Below are 17,230 nucleotides of genomic sequence, written 5' to 3'. Positions count from 1 at the left end.
ACTCTATCTTATTGATATTTAAAGTTCACTTGGTCTATCTCTTTCTTTCTAAAGTAGCACTTTTATTTATGATCAACACATATCCATTTATCTTAGGTGTAATGTCTCATAAGCAAATTGTGTCTACATTTCAGATCTTGTTTTCTCTAGCAGACTTGAATAATCATAAATCATCCAACAAACACATTACAACAAGCCCCAACCAGCAAGCACTTAGATCAGGTTTGTGATATCCCACTTACTGGCAAAAGCAAGTCACATGGCCAAGCCCACAGTCCACGTGGGACAGATCTACACAAGGGAATGGATACCATAAGCCATGATTCATTGGGACCACTACTGTAATAATCTACCACTAACACAGCTAGAAAACGGTTGAGCCAGTTGTCAAACTTTCAGCAATCTATTTCTGAAACCCACCCACAAAACTGGTGTCCTAAAAGACTGTTAGGAATGGGTTCTTAATGTGTAGCTTTTCCAAACCTCACTTCCCAGGCCCCACTCCAAGTCCAATGAGTCAGAATCCCTTGGGGGTAAAAGATAGAGAAGAGAAGGTGGTGGCAATCCCAAGAATTTGAGACTGAAGTAACTGCAGAGGATTCCAACACACAATGGGGATGTAGAGGGTTTCAAAAACAAGAAAGACACAAGTCTCTATCCCCAACTTCATTTTCCACAGAGTCCCCCCCCCCCCCCTTTTTAAGTAATCTCTACATCCAAGGTGGGGCTTGAACTCACTATCCCAAGATCAGGAGTCACATGCATTTCCAACTGAGCCAGCCAGGCACCCCTCACAAAGCATTCTTAACTGTCATTATGACACTAGAGAAGCTGCTCTGAATTTTTTTTTTTAAACGCTTTTCATGTTTAAGTTAGAGCAGTGCTTCTCAAACTTCTATGTGCGTCACTATTAACTGGAGGGCTGCTTAAAACAGAGATGACTGGGCCCAACCCCTAGTTTCTGATTCAGGGAGTCTACAGGAGACTACCTCAATCTGCACGCTTCACAAGTTCTGCTGTCTGGGAACCACACTTTGAGAACCTCTGGGTTAGAGCAGTAGGATGACTTAGTGGTAACATTCCTCCCTTGACTCAGTTTTATATATTGTACTTACATGATTCTGACACATTTACTACATACAAGGTCTTGGGCTGGTGCAGCAGCGGATAAGATAAGGGTAAGATTTAGATCTTGATTGTGCTTGAGCAGATTTACTCTCTAAGTGGATCTACTCTCTAAGGCAGGAAGCCTAAGTGTAATTAGGTTCAGATAAAGGAGAGATCGCCTTCCTTAGGAGGAGATAAAGGAAAGGCTAGGGTAGGAGGAGGCCCTTTGAGCTTGGCCCTAAAAGATGTCCAGGACCTGGACACGCTGGAAACGGTGGAGAATCACAAAAATTCTTTTCGCCTTGGCAAAGAGAAAAACAAAAACAAACCTTGGCAAGCACCCGGAAAAGATCCGTGACATCCTTGCCTCTCGCTCCAGCATTAACAATCTGCAAGCTGCTGGCATCAGGACGAGGAAGCGTATTTTCGGTGTGAAGGCCTCAGTCTCAAATCCCTGTCCTTCCCTTCCCTTTGGAGCTCTCAGTGCAGGTGCCTCAAAGCCCAGAGTGCCTGGCCGAGGCCACGGTGGGCGCTTCAATCCCCCAAAGCCTGAGCAGGACGCTGCCCCCCGGGGGGCGAGGCCCGGGCCGGGCGGGGGTGGGGTGGGGGGGAGCGCTGCAGGCTGGGGCACTGTTCAGAACAAGCCCCACGTTTAGGCCTGGTGCTAGGGACGGAGCGGCGGCAGCGGCACCACCGCCGAGCTAGAAGCCCGGAGCCGTTCCTCCCTGCTCCCAGCCTTGGACTTAAAGGTGGCGCCGGCGCAGGGGGCTGCGCGGCCTCGGCTCCTCCACCGTCACGCACGGGCGGGGGGGCGGGGACTCCCGTGCACGCTCCCACCCGAGCTCGGCACTGCGCCTGCGCGGCCCCGCCCCGCCCCGTCGCCCCGCCCCGCCCCGCCCCGCCCCGCCCCGCTAAGCCCCGCACGGCCGCTAGGGGTAGCGGCGGAGGCTGCGGCCTGAGCGCGCGGCGGCTTTGAGGGCGCGGGAGCCCGACGGAGCGCCGCCGAGGGCAGGCGGGCGAGAGGGTGGGAAAGCCGGCGGGAGCGGAGGGCGGCGCCGAGGGAGGGCGGCGCGAGGCTGACTCATCCTCTGGAAGCTCAAACTGACGGAGACAAACCCTCGCCAAGCCCGCCCGCCCGCCCGCCCGCCCGCGCCGCCCCTCCGCAGCCGGGAGGCGCCCGCCCGCACCGCCCACCCGCCCTCTCCGGGCCCGGCCGCCTCACAGAAAGTTTTTCTCGTCGGAGGGGCCGAGCCGCCGGGAGCCTTTCCGGAGGGAAGCGCCGCGCCGGCCCGGGGAGCGCATGGTGCCCGGCGCCCCTGCCGCCAGCCAGGAGGACATCGGGGCGGGGTCGGGCTGAGCCTCGCTGCTGCTTCCGCTGCCCGGCCAGAAATCGCCGTCCCGGACTGCCGCGGGGGTCCCCGCTCCTCAGCCCGCCATGTCCCGGCTGCTGCCGCTGCTGAGGAGCCGGACCGCGCGCAGCCTGAGGCCGGGCCCGGCCGCCGCCGCCGCCGCCGCCGCCGCCGCGCCCCGCCCGCCCTCCTGGTGCTGCTGCGGGCGGGGGCTGCTGGCGCTCGCGGCCCCCGGCGGCTCCCGGGCGCTGGGCACCCACCCCAAGAAGGAGCCCATGGAGGCGCTGAACACGGCGCAGGGCGCGCGCGACTTCATCTACAGCCTGCACTCCACCGAGAGGAGCTGCCTGCTCAAGGAGCTGCACCGCTTCGAGTCCATTGCCATCGCCCAAGGTAAGGGCGCGAGCCGAGGGGCGAGCCCGGGGGCCCGGCGTCCCCAGCCGCAGCCCGCGCGGGGGGAGCGCTCCTGGCCTCGAGCCCGGGACGTCCGGGACGGGGGGGGGGCGGGGGGGTCGTGCGGGGCGTGAGGGGGGCGGGGTCGTGCGGGGCATGAGGGGGCGGGGTCGTGCGGGGCGTGAGGGGGCGGGGGCGTGCGGGGCGTGAGGGGGCGGGGTCGTGCGGGGCGTGGGAGGGGGCGGCTTTCCGCCTCCTGAGCGTCCCCGGCGCAGGTAGGACAGGCGCAGGTCGTGCCCCGCAGCCAGCCCCGACGCTCGGCTGGTTCCTCCTCGGCCTCAGGAGCCGAGCTTCCGCCCAGATTGTCAACCGATACTGTTTGAAGGCGCTTTGATTTGTTGTGTGCCCTCCTGTCCCCACCCCCCACCCCCCAAGCCCTTGCTGCTTTCTTGTGAACGTGCAGCTACGCAGGTGGCATGCGGTGCCTGCCTGATGGAAAAGTCCTGCAAACCCCCAGAGGCAGGAAGAAACTTTCTTGAAAGGTCATCAGACCACGATGTATGGGTGTCCAAAAGAAGGGGGGGCATGGCTTCCTAAGGCAGAGACGCTCTCCGCTGTGTGTCTGCACACCCATCTAGTTGTATGAAACTAAGCAGCCAAACTAAGCAGCACATTGTCCTGGGAAATGGCAAGGATGGATCAAACCAACAACTGCCGGTACCTAACTTGCAAGCTCCTGTCGATAAAGTTCGGCCCTGCACAAGTTAAACTACAGTTTTTGTTGTTTCCCCAGAGGTTGAAAGAATGAAGTATAAATAAGAAGGTATTTTTCTGGGAATCTGTGGCTCTACAACAAAAAGCAGACTTCGGCTTTAAAGTAATGTGGAACGGTGAAAGCAAGGCTATTTTTAAGTTGACATGTTAAAATAGGATATTTTTAAAACCGGTGCGGAATGCTGTAGGTCTGAACTTGACTGCAGGTGAAAAAGCTAAGAATATAGAAAATCAAAAGGATGAAAGGAGTAAGTGATTAATTCCATCTTAAGATATTTTTGCAATTTAAATACGGTAGTACAGATGAAAACCATAAGACAGACAAAATGCATTATTTTATATTACATTCTGATGTGTTTGACATTTTTAAAAAAGTTTACCTCCCTCCCCAAAGTTGATAGATACATAAACATCCCATAGAGTCCTAGGTTTAGAGTATGTTGATTGGAACATGGCATTTGATTTGCCAGAGGCACTTGAAAATGTTTCTTTGGCCTCTGCACAGTAATGAAGGAAGGTCATATAAGCCTGACTCACCTATACTGCTTCTTTGGAAACTTTTTTCTTAGTTGTGCCTTTGAACTGCCTTTTTTTTTTTTTTTTCCCCCTACGTTCAGGAATTGTGGATCAATTTACAGTACTGGGTATTCCAGATACGGTCTGTGCACAGTGCTTTTAGGGAAAATATGTAACACCGTAATCAGTTCAGTTATTAAGTGTGTAATCGTGCCAGGATATGAAGCAATAATCGAATACTAGCATATGTGTAGAGTATGTTTGTACTCATTGTGTGGTTTTAAAATATTCAATTCTGAAATGGTGCTCCTGAGAAAACAATACAGGCCATCAAACATGCTGTAACGTTAATTTTAGAAATGTTTTCTCCATGGGCAACACTATTTGAACATACATTTGGCCTTGTCTAAGTAATTTCTTGGAAATTCTTCTGCGTTAACATTGTGACAAGTTTGCAGGGCCCTATTAATATAATTTTATGACAATTCTTGAAAAGCAAGTCCTGTGATACAACTGGATAAATTTTACCTTGTACCTTATTGTTTTAGCACATGGCAGTAGTATTGCAGTAGAGATGCTGCATTTTCCAATGAAGATAATTTTAAATTTGACATGGTTTTAAATATTTTGTAAAGGACCTATAAATACCAGTAAGTGGAGATCAGTTAGCATCAATTAAACTTAATAAGTATATAAGTTATATGAGAGAGAAGTTAGTAATTTGTCTTTGTTCAAAATAAACTGGCAAAATTACAGGAAACAATGTGGCAATCAAATGCTTATTTCCTGTTCATAAGTTAAAGATTTTTCAAAGTTCTATCAACTATTTATGCCAGTATTGATGACTAAATTACTGCCCATTGACTCAAATGACACTTATTGATGATGCTACTTTAATTTTTAGTAGTCTTCGTGTTCCTTATTGTGTTCAGTATCAGTACATACAGTTCCTATGGAGATCACTGAAATCATTTTTTCCCCAATCAGACAAATGAAAAACTCCCATTTTTTTCTTTTATTGTTGCTTTTTGAATGTTTTTAAATACCCAACTAAGTGTGTGGGTATTAAATGCATTTTCTAGTTAAATAAATTATGATAAAAGGAGTTTCTTATAGGAAATCTTATGTGTTCTTGGAAAGAATATGTGTGCTTGTATGATTGAAAGAAGCATTTTTGAATTTGGTGTGGATACATTACAGGAAAAAAATCATCTATGCTTTGATATGGCTGTGAAATCTATCATTGAAATTTGGTACATTTGCCCTTATTTTTCATATGTGTTTATCAGTAGGCATATGATATGGTCTGTGACAAGATAAAGCTTTACATGATAAGGCAAGCTTTGTGGGATGTCTTATCGTAGTTAAATAGGATATTATGATTTTTAAATTACAAAATGATTTCCTTCCCAATTTTAAAAAAGTTGATGTTGTGTACCCAGTGTACCTGGTCATCCTGATCTCTGTTCTTCCAGAAGCAGTCCATATTTTCCTGATAGTACTTTGTTGGTTCATTGTTTTTATAAGCAGGACTGGCAAACTGACATTGCAGTTGCCTTTCAATTTTAGCTAAGATTTTAAAAATGAATTAGTCTCCCAATTTTTGCAATTACTATTTCTACTTATATATATATTTTAACTATTAAAACATGAATTTGGTTTTTGAGATTAGGCAGTGCTCATTGTATTAATTATACATTGCTGTATAACGAATTACACTGAAACATAGTGGTTTAAAACATGTTTTATCTCAGTTTCTGGAGATCAGGAATCTTGAATCAGCTGAGTAGGATGTTTCTGACTCAGGGTATCTCAAAATGTTGTTTGAATCAAGCTTTTAGCTGGAGCTGCATTGGCTGAGGTCTTGCCTGGAGCTGGAGGATCCATTTTCAAGAAGGCTCGCTCACATGTCCGTTGGCGGGACATCTCATTTCTTGCCATGCTGGCCTCTCTACGTGGCTTCCTAAGTGTTTTCATAACATGGCAACTGGCCTCCCCCAGAATGAGTGATAGGAGAGAGCAAGAGCCTAAGCTGGATGCCACAATCTTTTATAACCCAGTCTTAGAAGAGATACTTCATTTCTTTTTTCCTGGTACATGGCTGGAGGGTACCATACAAGGTGCAAATACCAGGAGGTAGAAATCATTGGGGGCTATCTTGGTGGCTGCCTTCTACACTTACTTAAAAGTGTTAAAATTAATGTTTATTGGAGAATCATACAGAGAGATAATAGCTGGCTTTGAGGGAGGCACAGTGAAAGATATGATTGGAAAAAAGGAGCTTCTTAGGGAGTATTTTTGTTAAATGTGTGCTCTAGGTATTTTTAAAATGGGATTTCTTTTACACACAGTAGATAAAAAAATGTATGGAGGTGAACAGACCAGTTTTTCTATTAATGTTAGATCTTAATCAGCTTGCATTTTTTTCCGTTTCTTTGTATAAGTGGTAATTGTGACATTTTCAATTAGGTTTTCTTTTTTTCTTTTTTTTTGCCATTTATCTACACTTCTATAGATACATCATACAATTCTAAACTTTAATCTTGTAGTTCTCACCTTTTGTGATTTTTTTTAAGGTAGGATGTTTCATTTTGAGAACTTAGTGCAACAAGAGGCCATAGTACAAAAGGCCTTTGGCAAAATGAAAGGCTGGAAGATTAAAATTTGATATTAAAGTGGATACTTAGAATACTTAAAAAAAAGATTTTTTATAGATCTCTGAGTCATGGGGATCTTGGACTCTTTAACAAGAGTATTCTCATCTTTCTCAGCCCATGGTTATGTGAGAAGGTAGCAACTCAGTTAAGCTATTGGTTTCTGGGATAATTGGGGATAATCGTGGCTTTTGCTCAAGGAGAATACAAAGAGAGCAAGAAAAACATTTCATATTCCAGATTAAGATATGTGAATAAAGATATTTATTTAGGGCCTTGGTTGAAATAGTAAAAGAGGAATAATGGAGGTGTAGCTCACACTAAACCGAGTAAGAGAGAAAGAACCGGAATGAGGATATGCAGTATGAATTGAGTCAGGAAGAATGGAAGATCTCTAATAAGCTGAATCCTTTTTCTTTTTTTTTTTCCCCCTCCTTAAGCTGAGAGCTTCTGTATCATGGGCCCAGATAAGTTAAATGACGCTTTGCTACAATCAGTTATTTTACCAATATGGAAAGAACCTAATTATAGCAGTAGTTTCCAACAAACTTAATTCAGAATACTTCAGAGTTACAGGCATAGTAGAGTAGTCTTATTACTATGGATTTTTGCCAGCAGAAAAGAGCTAACACAAATAGGATTTTTTCCCTATTATAAAATGGTTATGTGCTTTTTGATAATCTCTAATCATCACTCACATATAGCTTGATGTTCAGAGTCTGTGTGACTTAAAACAGCAACTGTTCTATTACATTTCATGATTTTTGGATCAGGAGTATAGGCAGGGCTTGGCTAGATTTGTTTGATGTGATATCTGTGGAGGTCACTTCATAAATTTTAGGTGGCAGATGTGCTGATCACAGGATCCAAGATGGTTTTACTTACATGTCTGGTACTTTGGTGGAGGTGGCTCATCTGGAATGGTTAACCAGAGTAAATGCAGATGATCTCACTAGCACAACATTCTTGAGATGACTATAATACTTAGATGATTGGTCAGGACCCACAGAGAAAATGTTCCAAGAGGGCTATATAGAAGCTATAAGATTTTGTATTAGTTTTCTATTGCTGCTGTAACAAGTTACCACAAATTTGGTGGCTTAAAACAACATAGATTTATTCTCTTACTATTCTAGAGGTCTGGAGTCCAAAATGAGACTTAAGGGCCAAAATAAAAGTGTCAGGAGGGCTCAATCTTTCTGGAGGCTCCAGGGGAGAATCTGTCCCTTGTTTCTTCCAGCTTGCAGCAGTCCTTGGTTTCTAGCCACATCATTCTGATTTCTGCCTTGGTTGTCACATCATATTCTCCTTCATTGACCTTTTTGCTTCCACCTTATAAGAACCATATGATTACATTTAGGGTCCACCTGAATAATCCAGCATAATCTCTTTCAAAATCCTTAATTTAGTGACACCTGCAAAATTTCTTCTGTATAATTTAAGGTTTTCACGGGTTAGAAGGATTAGGATGTGGACATATTTGGGGGCCATTCTTCAGCCTGCTACAGACTTGTTTTTGCTTAGCCTTGTAAGTCCCAGAATGTCATTTCTGCTGCATGCTGTTGGTTAAGCAAACTAAGACCAGTGTAAATTCAGGGAAGGGAAATTAGTAGAAGTATTCCCTGTAGGTAACCATGCCTAATAATTGTAGTTTGTTCCTTTATATCAGTATGTTAAAAAATTAATCATTTCTCTTAGAATCTTTTATCTTTATTAATGCATACCATTAACATACTAGGTGTTCAAGACTTTTGAACACTCATTCTTGTACGGAGTACTAATACAGTGATTCCTTTTTATATTTGAGACGTATAGGGCTCCTTTTTCTGTATCAAAGTTTCTCAACCTTGGCAGTATTGACATTTCGGGCTGGATAATTCTTTGTTGCAGGGTTAGTCCTCCACAGAGGATATTTAGCAACATCCCTGTCCTCTCTCCACTAGATGCCAATAGTGCCCTTCCACCTTCCTCATCCCCAGTCATATCTCCAGACATTGCCACATGTTCCCTGGAGGAGATTCTGGGCAGGAAGAAAGGGAGGAGTATAGCAAAATTGGCCTGGTTGAGTACCATTGCTTATATGAAAGGCTGTAAGGCTATCTATCTCTTTTTTAGTTCTCTGCCTTCTCTTTCCTTCTCTTCTCTCATCCACTGATATTTGCTATTATCAGTATATTTTCTTCGCTTCAAGCTTACTGCTTTATTTTACTTTTATTTATCTCTGAATAAAGACTGAGAAGTAACTCCTTACCTCCCCATCAGGCTTCTCACCTCTCTATCAAATACATGAGTGTTATGGTAACTGTTTTCCTTGGTTGTGAAGCTTCTTCATTTCTAAATTTTTGATGAAATTCTAAATATTGGACACCTAATATGGCTTCAGAAAAGTTCAGCACTGCTTCAGTTTAATTCATCAGTAATTAATTTGGTATTGTCCATCTTATTAGTCATTTATTGCTTACTTTTTATAGCAGTTATGACAAGCAAATTTTTAGAAACAAATATATGTATAGAAAAATTGAATTCATAGGTCTGCAATTCATAGAGTCATCCAGAAATTTAGGTAGAACTAAAAATAATTGATGATCTTGTGTGTTGGAGTGACCCAATATTGAACCATTATTAGTGAGGATTGTTTCAGTTTTCCTAAAAATAGTGATGATTTTGCATAACCACATTCTTGTCTGGTTTTCTTTGGCATGTCATAGTATAAAGCTAACTGGAAGAAATAGGGACTAAACCCCTGAGTGCAGATTTTATTAGCATCTTGCTCAATTCAGCTGAATTAATTAGTATGTAGATTTATAGCACTCTAGCCTTGTTTTTGACTCATAGGTTTATGTCTGTTTTAAGTTAATGAAAACAACCACAGAAGGACAAGTAGTTACATGTTAAAATATAACAACTTAGTTATCCCAAATCATCTGGTAAATGAGAGATTCTTTAGGTAAAGGACATTGCAGGTAAGAAAACGTCATTCCCTTAAGTTCTACTTTGATGGCTTTTGGTAGTGGCATATTTGAATGTATTGCATTTTTCTCTACCTTAGTAAAAGTATAATGAGCACAATTTAGCTTCTACCAGATGCCAGTGTCTTTATATACTATATTTTAATACTTTTCTTTGGGGCTACTTCTATTTGTAGACATACTCGTCATCACACCAAATGCCTCCAGAACACTGTGCCATTTCAGTTGGCATGTTTTTTAGACTCTGTCATAGTGGTAGTGAAATGTGTGAGGCTTATTTTGCCCCTCCTCCCACTCCCTGGTGCCCTCAGACAATTCTGTTCTCATTCATCCCTTGTGGTTGTGTTAAACTCTTTTCTACTATGTAAAGGAGGTCTGTGTTTTGACATCTCTATTACTGTTCCTAATGTCTACTTTTTGTCACTCTTCCGTAGTGTTTTTTAATTTTTTTTCGTTCTCTTTCACTCTCTCTCTCTTTTGATCCCCCTATGTTTCCCAAGGGTTTACTCCTGATAAACACTTGAAGGTCATCAGACCACTGCTCTCTTGCTAACCAGTTGTATCTATCATGTTGTTACTGATCTTTTGACTCCTCAGTTTTTGCACTGAAGATCTTGTATTTTTGCTAATATCTGGATATGACTGCTCAAAGGGTTGTTGTTTTAAGCATTTAAAGGTAGTTAACTGAGACATTAACTATTTTTAAAGTTTCAGGGAAATTTAAATGAGAATGTGCCCTTATTGGTTTACATTTTCTGTCTTCTTTCTGAGTTTTAGGGTAGGTTATTTATTATGCTGTGTTATTAGAAACATTTATAATTTTAAAAACAGTCTAGTATTTTGTAACACAATTTCAGAATTTCTATTGTATAATGGTTCTTATATTTTATAGAAGATATCCTATTACTACCATTATAGCTGTTGCTAAGGTCATCTTTACTACCATTAGTTAGCAATTATGGAGTGTTTGCTATGTGCCAGATGAACTGAGCTAAGTAAATTTTCATGTAATTATTTTGTTTATTTCTCTCAGAGAGAGAAGGAATTATTTTTTTCCTAGTGACTAAGAAACTGAGGCTAAGAGTAGCTTTCCCAAGATCCTGCAACCTGTATGGCAGAGTAGTTTTTAACTTAGTTTTTTATTGCACCTTTGTGGGTACTCATACTTGAGATTTTCAGCACACACACATTGGGAAAAAAAAGTAGCACCTCAAATTCTCAATAGAAGTCTCATGTGCTGGCAACATACCTTAGTCTATCTTTTGCATATATGCACAATATACAACATTCAGCACAAAAGCAAATATGGCATAGTTACTTTGAAAATAAGGGAAGTCAAAGTAAAATCAATATGCAAAAAAGTTTATAAACCTTTCTATAAAAAGTTTATATGTGAGCATTTTGGAAGAGTCAGAAAGCTAGTATTTGGGACTTCTGACACAAATTTCTAATTTTAATTTTAGATTTAAAAAATTTTTTGAGTGAGTTATTGGATTTTTACTTTAAAATATGTAACATACTATTCATAGGAAAGCTTTCCAACTTTGACAATTTATTTAGCAAATATTTGTTACTCTCCCTGCCATATAATAGACATTGTGCCAGGTGTTGTGGGTACATCAGAGAATTAATTTGGCAAAATACTCTCATAAAGTTTGCAATTTTAAGAAAGGAAAGATAAAGTAAATAATTGTTGATAATTGTTGATAATGTGTGCTATTAGACGAATAAACAGAATGACACTTGCTTTAGATGAGGTAGTCTGGGAAGGCCTTTTGGTAGATGATATTTAAGCTGAATATATGCTGGAGGAAGAGCATTCTGAGAAGAAGGAAAAGCATATATCAAGACCCTGAGATAGGAAGAGACTTAGCACAGTGTAGGAATTGACAGAAGGCAAACATTAGTGCTACTTCAAGAACGAAGGACAGCATGGAATGAGATGAGATAGGCAGGTAGGCAGAAAGCAAGATTAGTTAGGGTCTTTCCAGGTAAACTGTATGAAGGCCATTCCTGAGTTTAAACATGAGATTGAAGTAATGGAATTTAAAGAGCACTTGGCTGCTTTTAGAGAACAAACTGGTGGGTGCAAATGCATAAACTGGGAGGCCACTTAGGAAACTGTTAGAGTAGGTTAGGTTAGAGATGTTGGAGGCTTAGACTAGGTAGCCATGGAGATGAAGAGAAGTAGATAGATTCAAGATGGGTATTTGAGAGTGAACTGATAAGACTGCTGGTGAGTTAGAAAAGGACAGGTAATTAAGGGAAAGGAAATAGTAAGTGATGACTCTTAGGTTTTTGACTATAGTAATAGAGTAAAAAGTGGTACTATTAACTGCCCGGGAGAAGATAGGACTATGTGTGTGTTTGTGTGTGTGGTGTGTTCATATAAATCTGGTACTCACAGGGGAGGTTGAGGCTGCAGTATGGATGTCAACAGTTGTATGTAGATGCTACTTAGTCATGGGGGAAAGGTGAGAGTCTAGAACATGGGTGGGAAAACTATGGGCCACAGGCAAATCTAGCTTGCCACTTCTGCTTGTAAATAAAGTTTATTACAGTAGAGCCACACTCATTCATTTATGTATTATCTATAGCTGCTTTTGTGATAGAATGCCAGAGTTGAGTAGTTGTGACAGAGACCATAATGGCCCCTAAAGCCTAAAATATTTAGAATCTGTCCCTTTATAGAAACTGTTGACCTTTGGAGAGGAGGAAAAAGCCCATGATTGAGACTGTGAAGCCACAGAGTTTCAAAGTCAGAAGAGTAGGAGCCAGCAAAGAAGACTGTGAGGAGGGGCATCCATAAAATAGGAAAAGCAGAGTTTTGAAGCCAAGAGAGAAACTGTTTCAAGAATGAGGAAATGACCTGCGATGATGTATGTTGCTAAGAGGGCAAGTAAGATGCAATTTGTTTACAAGGAAGTTACTGGTGACCTGGGAAACATCTCTTTGGTCAGGGGACATATTTGAATAGGTTGAATGGAGAATTAGTAAAAACACTACTTAGTCTTAATTTCAGTGTTAGTCTTTTAGAAATTAAAATATTCAACTTCTTTATAGGCAAACTTTTTTTAAGGGTCAGATCATAAATATTTTAGGCATTGTAGACCAAAACGCAAAATTGAGGATGTTATATAGTATTTATATAAGAGAGAAAACAAATTTCCACAGACTTTTTTAATTGGCAAAATTATAAAGTATTTGAGTACTTTTTTTTTTTTTTTTTTAATACCGGTCTTCTAATGAGGAAGATGGAATTCTTTTGGGGGGATAACATTTAGCTTAATTGGGGCTTAATGTTTCTTATTATCAAAATTGATTATACATATTATGTGTTAATGCCAGCGTATAATGAGATTTTATATATTTCATCTTTGAAAATGTCTTTTTCATATGGATAGGTACCTCCAAACACTGGCATCAGTCTGTAAGCCTGTGATTTTAAATAAACATATTTATTGCTTAGAAGACATTTATGGAATTCTATTAGATTCTTCTCCCGATATTTGTCTTTTTGTGTATTACATTGTAGATTAATCCCTTCCAATTTGTGGTAGGTAGAATCTCCTCAAGTGCACAGTTAAGTGGATTTTGAAATACAGATCTTGCCTTGAGGTTTGAGGAATGCTGTTAAAATTGTCGTTTGAACTAGGAAAATGAAGCTGTTACATATTTTCATGGAAATGAAGATCTTGCCTCTTGTTTTAACTTTTAACACTAAGGGAAGTATATAAAGCAGTTTACCATTACTTGTGATTCAAACAACATTAGTTGTCTTCCAGTGACTACTGTTTAATATTTCACATTTAAATACGGTTTTGAGTTGAATTCATTAAGAAATACTATCATGGCAACAGCTAATTTCCATGGCCATTCAATGTTTGATAATAGTAGTTGAGGGCTGTTCTTCCAATAATTTAAAAATGTAAGATAATTTTTCGCTCACTGGCTGTAAAAAAAACTGGATTTGACTTGTGGGCCATAGTTTGTTGACCCCTATACTTATTTGTAACTTATTTATTGAAAACTTTGGATATTAATTATAATATGTGTATAAAGGAAAGGAATTGTTTTTAAAACATTGAGAGAGTGTATGTGTATTATAGGGGTCAAGGGCAGGCTGCCCCATGATGGGCCACTTTGGCATGAAGATTATTACTGAGTTAAAAGCAATTAAAACCCAGCAGATTCAGGGAAGGCTCTTTATCTCCCCCACAACTCCCTAAAAAAATTTAGATAGAGGACCTGCTCCAGGGAAAGAGCTATCACTGAAAAAAGAGAACTATATTATGATATAAGCTAGTATGGGAGAGAGGGAGGAATCTGGTAAGGCTTGTTAGCAATTAGTCTTGTGTCCCATTGTTTCTGAGTGGCCCAGCAAACATTTGTTTACCAAACATTTACTCTTTTTTATCTTTCTGTAAATTACATTCCTTCCCTTTGAAGTCCCAGATCCCTTCCCTTATTTTTTCTTAGTTTAGAATGACATGTATACAAAATTTTGCCTGTCTTTGGAATTTCCATATCTGTGTGGATTTCCCAAACATAATGAAATTAAATTTTATTTTCTTCTGTTAATCTCATGTCAATTTGGTTCTTAGTCCAGCTAAAAGGACCCAGGAAGGGACAGGAAATTTTGTTTCACTATGCTGTATTTTTTTTTAAGATTTTAATTAATTAATTAATTCATTCATGAGAGATGCACAGAGAGAGAGAGAGAGAGAGAGGCAGAGACACAGGCAGAGGGAGAAGCAAGCTCCATGCAGGGAGCCTGATGCAGGACTCAATCCTGGGACCCCAGGATCACTCCCTGGGCTGAAGGCAGGCGCTAAATCGCTAAGCCAACCGGGCTGCCCACTACACTATATTTTATATATACCTCAGTTCTACCAGTCTGTTATACATAATGAAAAGAAAACCTTGGGCTTATAAGTCACTTTTCTTTAGGCTTGTTCTCTCATAACTGTAACATGGGTTTAATTATATGATCTCTAAGATCTTTACCAGCTTTGTAGTGCATTTTAAAATATATACTAAGTCTCCTCTTTTAAAAAATCCTATGAAATCAGTATAACTACCTTAAATGTTAGAGTGATACCTTCCCCCTTGCTTTGTAACTCCCTGTGGAACCTAGTTATACACCTTTGTAATCATTTAGTTATTTTTGATTGAGTAACTAGTACTAGTTACAAAGCCTTCACGTAACATTTTAGAGAAATTCATGCCAGTTTTCACCATTTTAGTGATTGATATTAAAAAAATTTTTTTTTTTACTTAACCATTTGAGGTCCTATGTGTATGTGCCAGGGACTTTTTTTTTTTTGTTGTTGGTGCCAGGCACTATTGAGGACACTTGATAGGATTCTTAAAATTATGAAGTTTATATTTTAGAGAGGTTAGAGACAGTTTAGCTTGAAATTATAATGCAGTATATTTTGTGCTGTGATAGTGTTTAGAATACATTGAAGTGCATCAGATGGGTAACTGGGGTGCAGGGAAATGCAGAAGGAATGATGCTACCTTACAGAAAGTAACATTCAAGTTGAAATCTGAACTCAGTAGGAGGTAGTAGATCAGGTTTGTGTACACAGAGTTGTAGAGGTAAACTACCATGAATAATGCCATTATATTTGCAGTTTGGAAAGATCACTGCGTATAGCATAAAGAAAGGAAGTAGGTGGTTTAGACCAAAGGCAGAAACAAGGAGATTAGTTAACAGGACTTTGCAGAGATCAAAGAAAGATGATAGAGACCTGAACTAGGCTAGTGGAAATAAGGTGGGAAAGAGGTAGACATATTCAAGAGAGTTTATTTAGGAGTTAAGTAATAAAACATTTAACTGAACAATAGAATATGTCTTTGATAACAGGGATATGAAATAAAAAGATAAACTAAGGATGATCCTCAGATTTCTGATTTGAGCCATTGACAAGATAGTGAAATTCTTTACAATGGAAAGGACCATTCAGGGGAGAAGCAGATTTTGGAATGGAGAAGGTACATTCATTTTTAGCTTCTTTGGTATTGGGTATTTGTGAGATAACCATATACAGAGATATCCAATAGTTAACTGGCTGTAAGAACCCTAGAACTCAGGGTAAGATGCAAATTTGGGAATCCTACCCATATAGTTAGCAATTAAGGCCAGTGAGAGAAAGTAGAGTGAAAAGAGAAGAAGATCCAGGAGAGAAAGATGAAAAAACCCCACCAGTTTATTGGAAGGGAAGAAGAAAAGCCAGAACTAGGAGTAGACCAAGAAAGAAATGTTCACAAAGACAGGAAAAGTATCAAGTATAGTGTATCTCAGAAGCAAAGTGAAGAAGAGAGTATTTCAAGAAAGAGGGAATGATTTGATACTTTAGCTAGGTCATGTAAGAGGATATCTATGGGAAAAAGAGGAAGTCTGTTGGATTTAAAAACACGAAAGAGAGATGCCTGGGTGGCTCAAAGGTTAAATGTCTGCCTTTGGCTCAGGGCGTGATCCTGGGGTCCTGGGATTGAGTCTCACATTGGGTTCCCCACACACAGAGCCTGTTTCTCTCTCTGCCTGTGTCTCTGCCTCTCTCTCTCTGTGTCTTTCATGAATAAATAAATAAAATCTTAAAAAAAAAAAGGAAAACACAAAAGAGCTTGAGGTCTTTGTCAGAAGCAGTCTTATAAGAACTCTGTGAGGAAAAGCCAAATTTGAGTTGGCTGAAGAAGGAATATCAATAAGGAATGATTCAACTCTTTTTTTTTTTTTAGATAGATAGATTGATTGATTGATTGATTGATTTGTTTAGGACGGGGAGGGTATGTGGGAGGAAGCAGAGGGCAAGAGAAACTCAAGCCAACTTGACACTGAATGCAGAGCCCCTGGTGGGTGGATCCTGAGATCAGACCTGAGCTGAAACCAAGAGTCTGACACTTGAACTGACTGTGTCACCCAGGTGCCCCAGGAAGGATTCACCTCTTACAAGGAATCTTGGATATGGAGGGCAGGACATGTTGCGTAGTAGCTTAAGTTTATCAGAGATTATCACTTATACGTCAGAAATCTGAATTTATTTTAAATATTTGTTACTAGTACACTCATTTTTTTTTCCAGACAGTCCTGTAGAATTCTAGTCTATCAAAGACCTTATTCTCATGCTATATGAATTCAAATTTCCAAAAGCCAATTTCAGATGGTACCAAAAGAATTGACTCCCATATATCAAGATAAGATTAAATTAATAAGCAGTTGTTTGAAAACTGTATTGTATATTATGCCTTTAAACTTTACTAATGGAAACTTTTTTACAGATTTGTTTAATTTTTATATTATCTGTATTTTTTAGAACAAGTACCTACAAGGTATCAACCTTTGCAATTATAACACATTACAATTGTAATATTATCTTAATTGAAATTCTGTTTTATTATATTTACATAAAGCTTTAGCTATTTCATTTTTTCAGAAATTCTTTCAAGTTACAGATTCTTA

At 40.4% G+C, this 17,230-nt stretch overlaps 2 protein-coding genes across 8 annotated transcripts in view; one reads left to right on the top strand and one right to left on the bottom strand.

The window, feature by feature from the left end:
- TRMT12 (tRNA methyltransferase 12 homolog) overlaps positions 1 to 1,688 on the bottom strand; it is a 53,736-nt gene extending 52,048 nt beyond the window's left edge. Inside the window, exon 1 of one of the 4 annotated variants that reach the window (XR_005368615.1) lies at positions 1,437 to 1,676. The gene's annotated coding sequence lies outside the window, so the exon portion shown is untranslated. Of the gene's footprint in view, positions 1 to 1,436 lie in introns of all 4 variants that reach the window. The other 3 variants (XM_038555461.1, XM_038555460.1, XM_038555459.1) reach the window with 3 other exon arrangements.
- A 600-nt stretch (positions 1,689 to 2,288) lies between these two features.
- The window catches only part of TMEM65 (transmembrane protein 65), an 87,323-nt gene continuing 72,381 nt past the window's right edge, over positions 2,289 to 17,230 (top strand). The window contains exon 1 of one of the 4 annotated variants that reach the window (XM_038555456.1): positions 2,289 to 2,849. In XM_038555456.1, coding sequence (XP_038411384.1) covers positions 2,543 to 2,849 — 307 coding nt within the window. In that variant the 5' untranslated portion in view covers positions 2,289 to 2,542. The remainder of the gene's footprint in view (positions 2,850 to 17,230) is intronic. The other 3 variants (XM_038555457.1, XM_038555455.1, XM_038555454.1) reach the window with 3 other exon arrangements.

This window comes from Canis lupus, chromosome 13, assembly GCF_011100685.1.
Source record: "Canis lupus familiaris isolate Mischka breed German Shepherd chromosome 13, alternate assembly UU_Cfam_GSD_1.0, whole genome shotgun sequence".
NCBI lineage: Eukaryota > Metazoa > Chordata > Mammalia > Carnivora > Canidae > Canis > Canis lupus.
The sequence above is the reverse complement of the archived record's forward strand: the minus strand, read 5'-3'. Positions and strand labels throughout refer to the sequence as shown.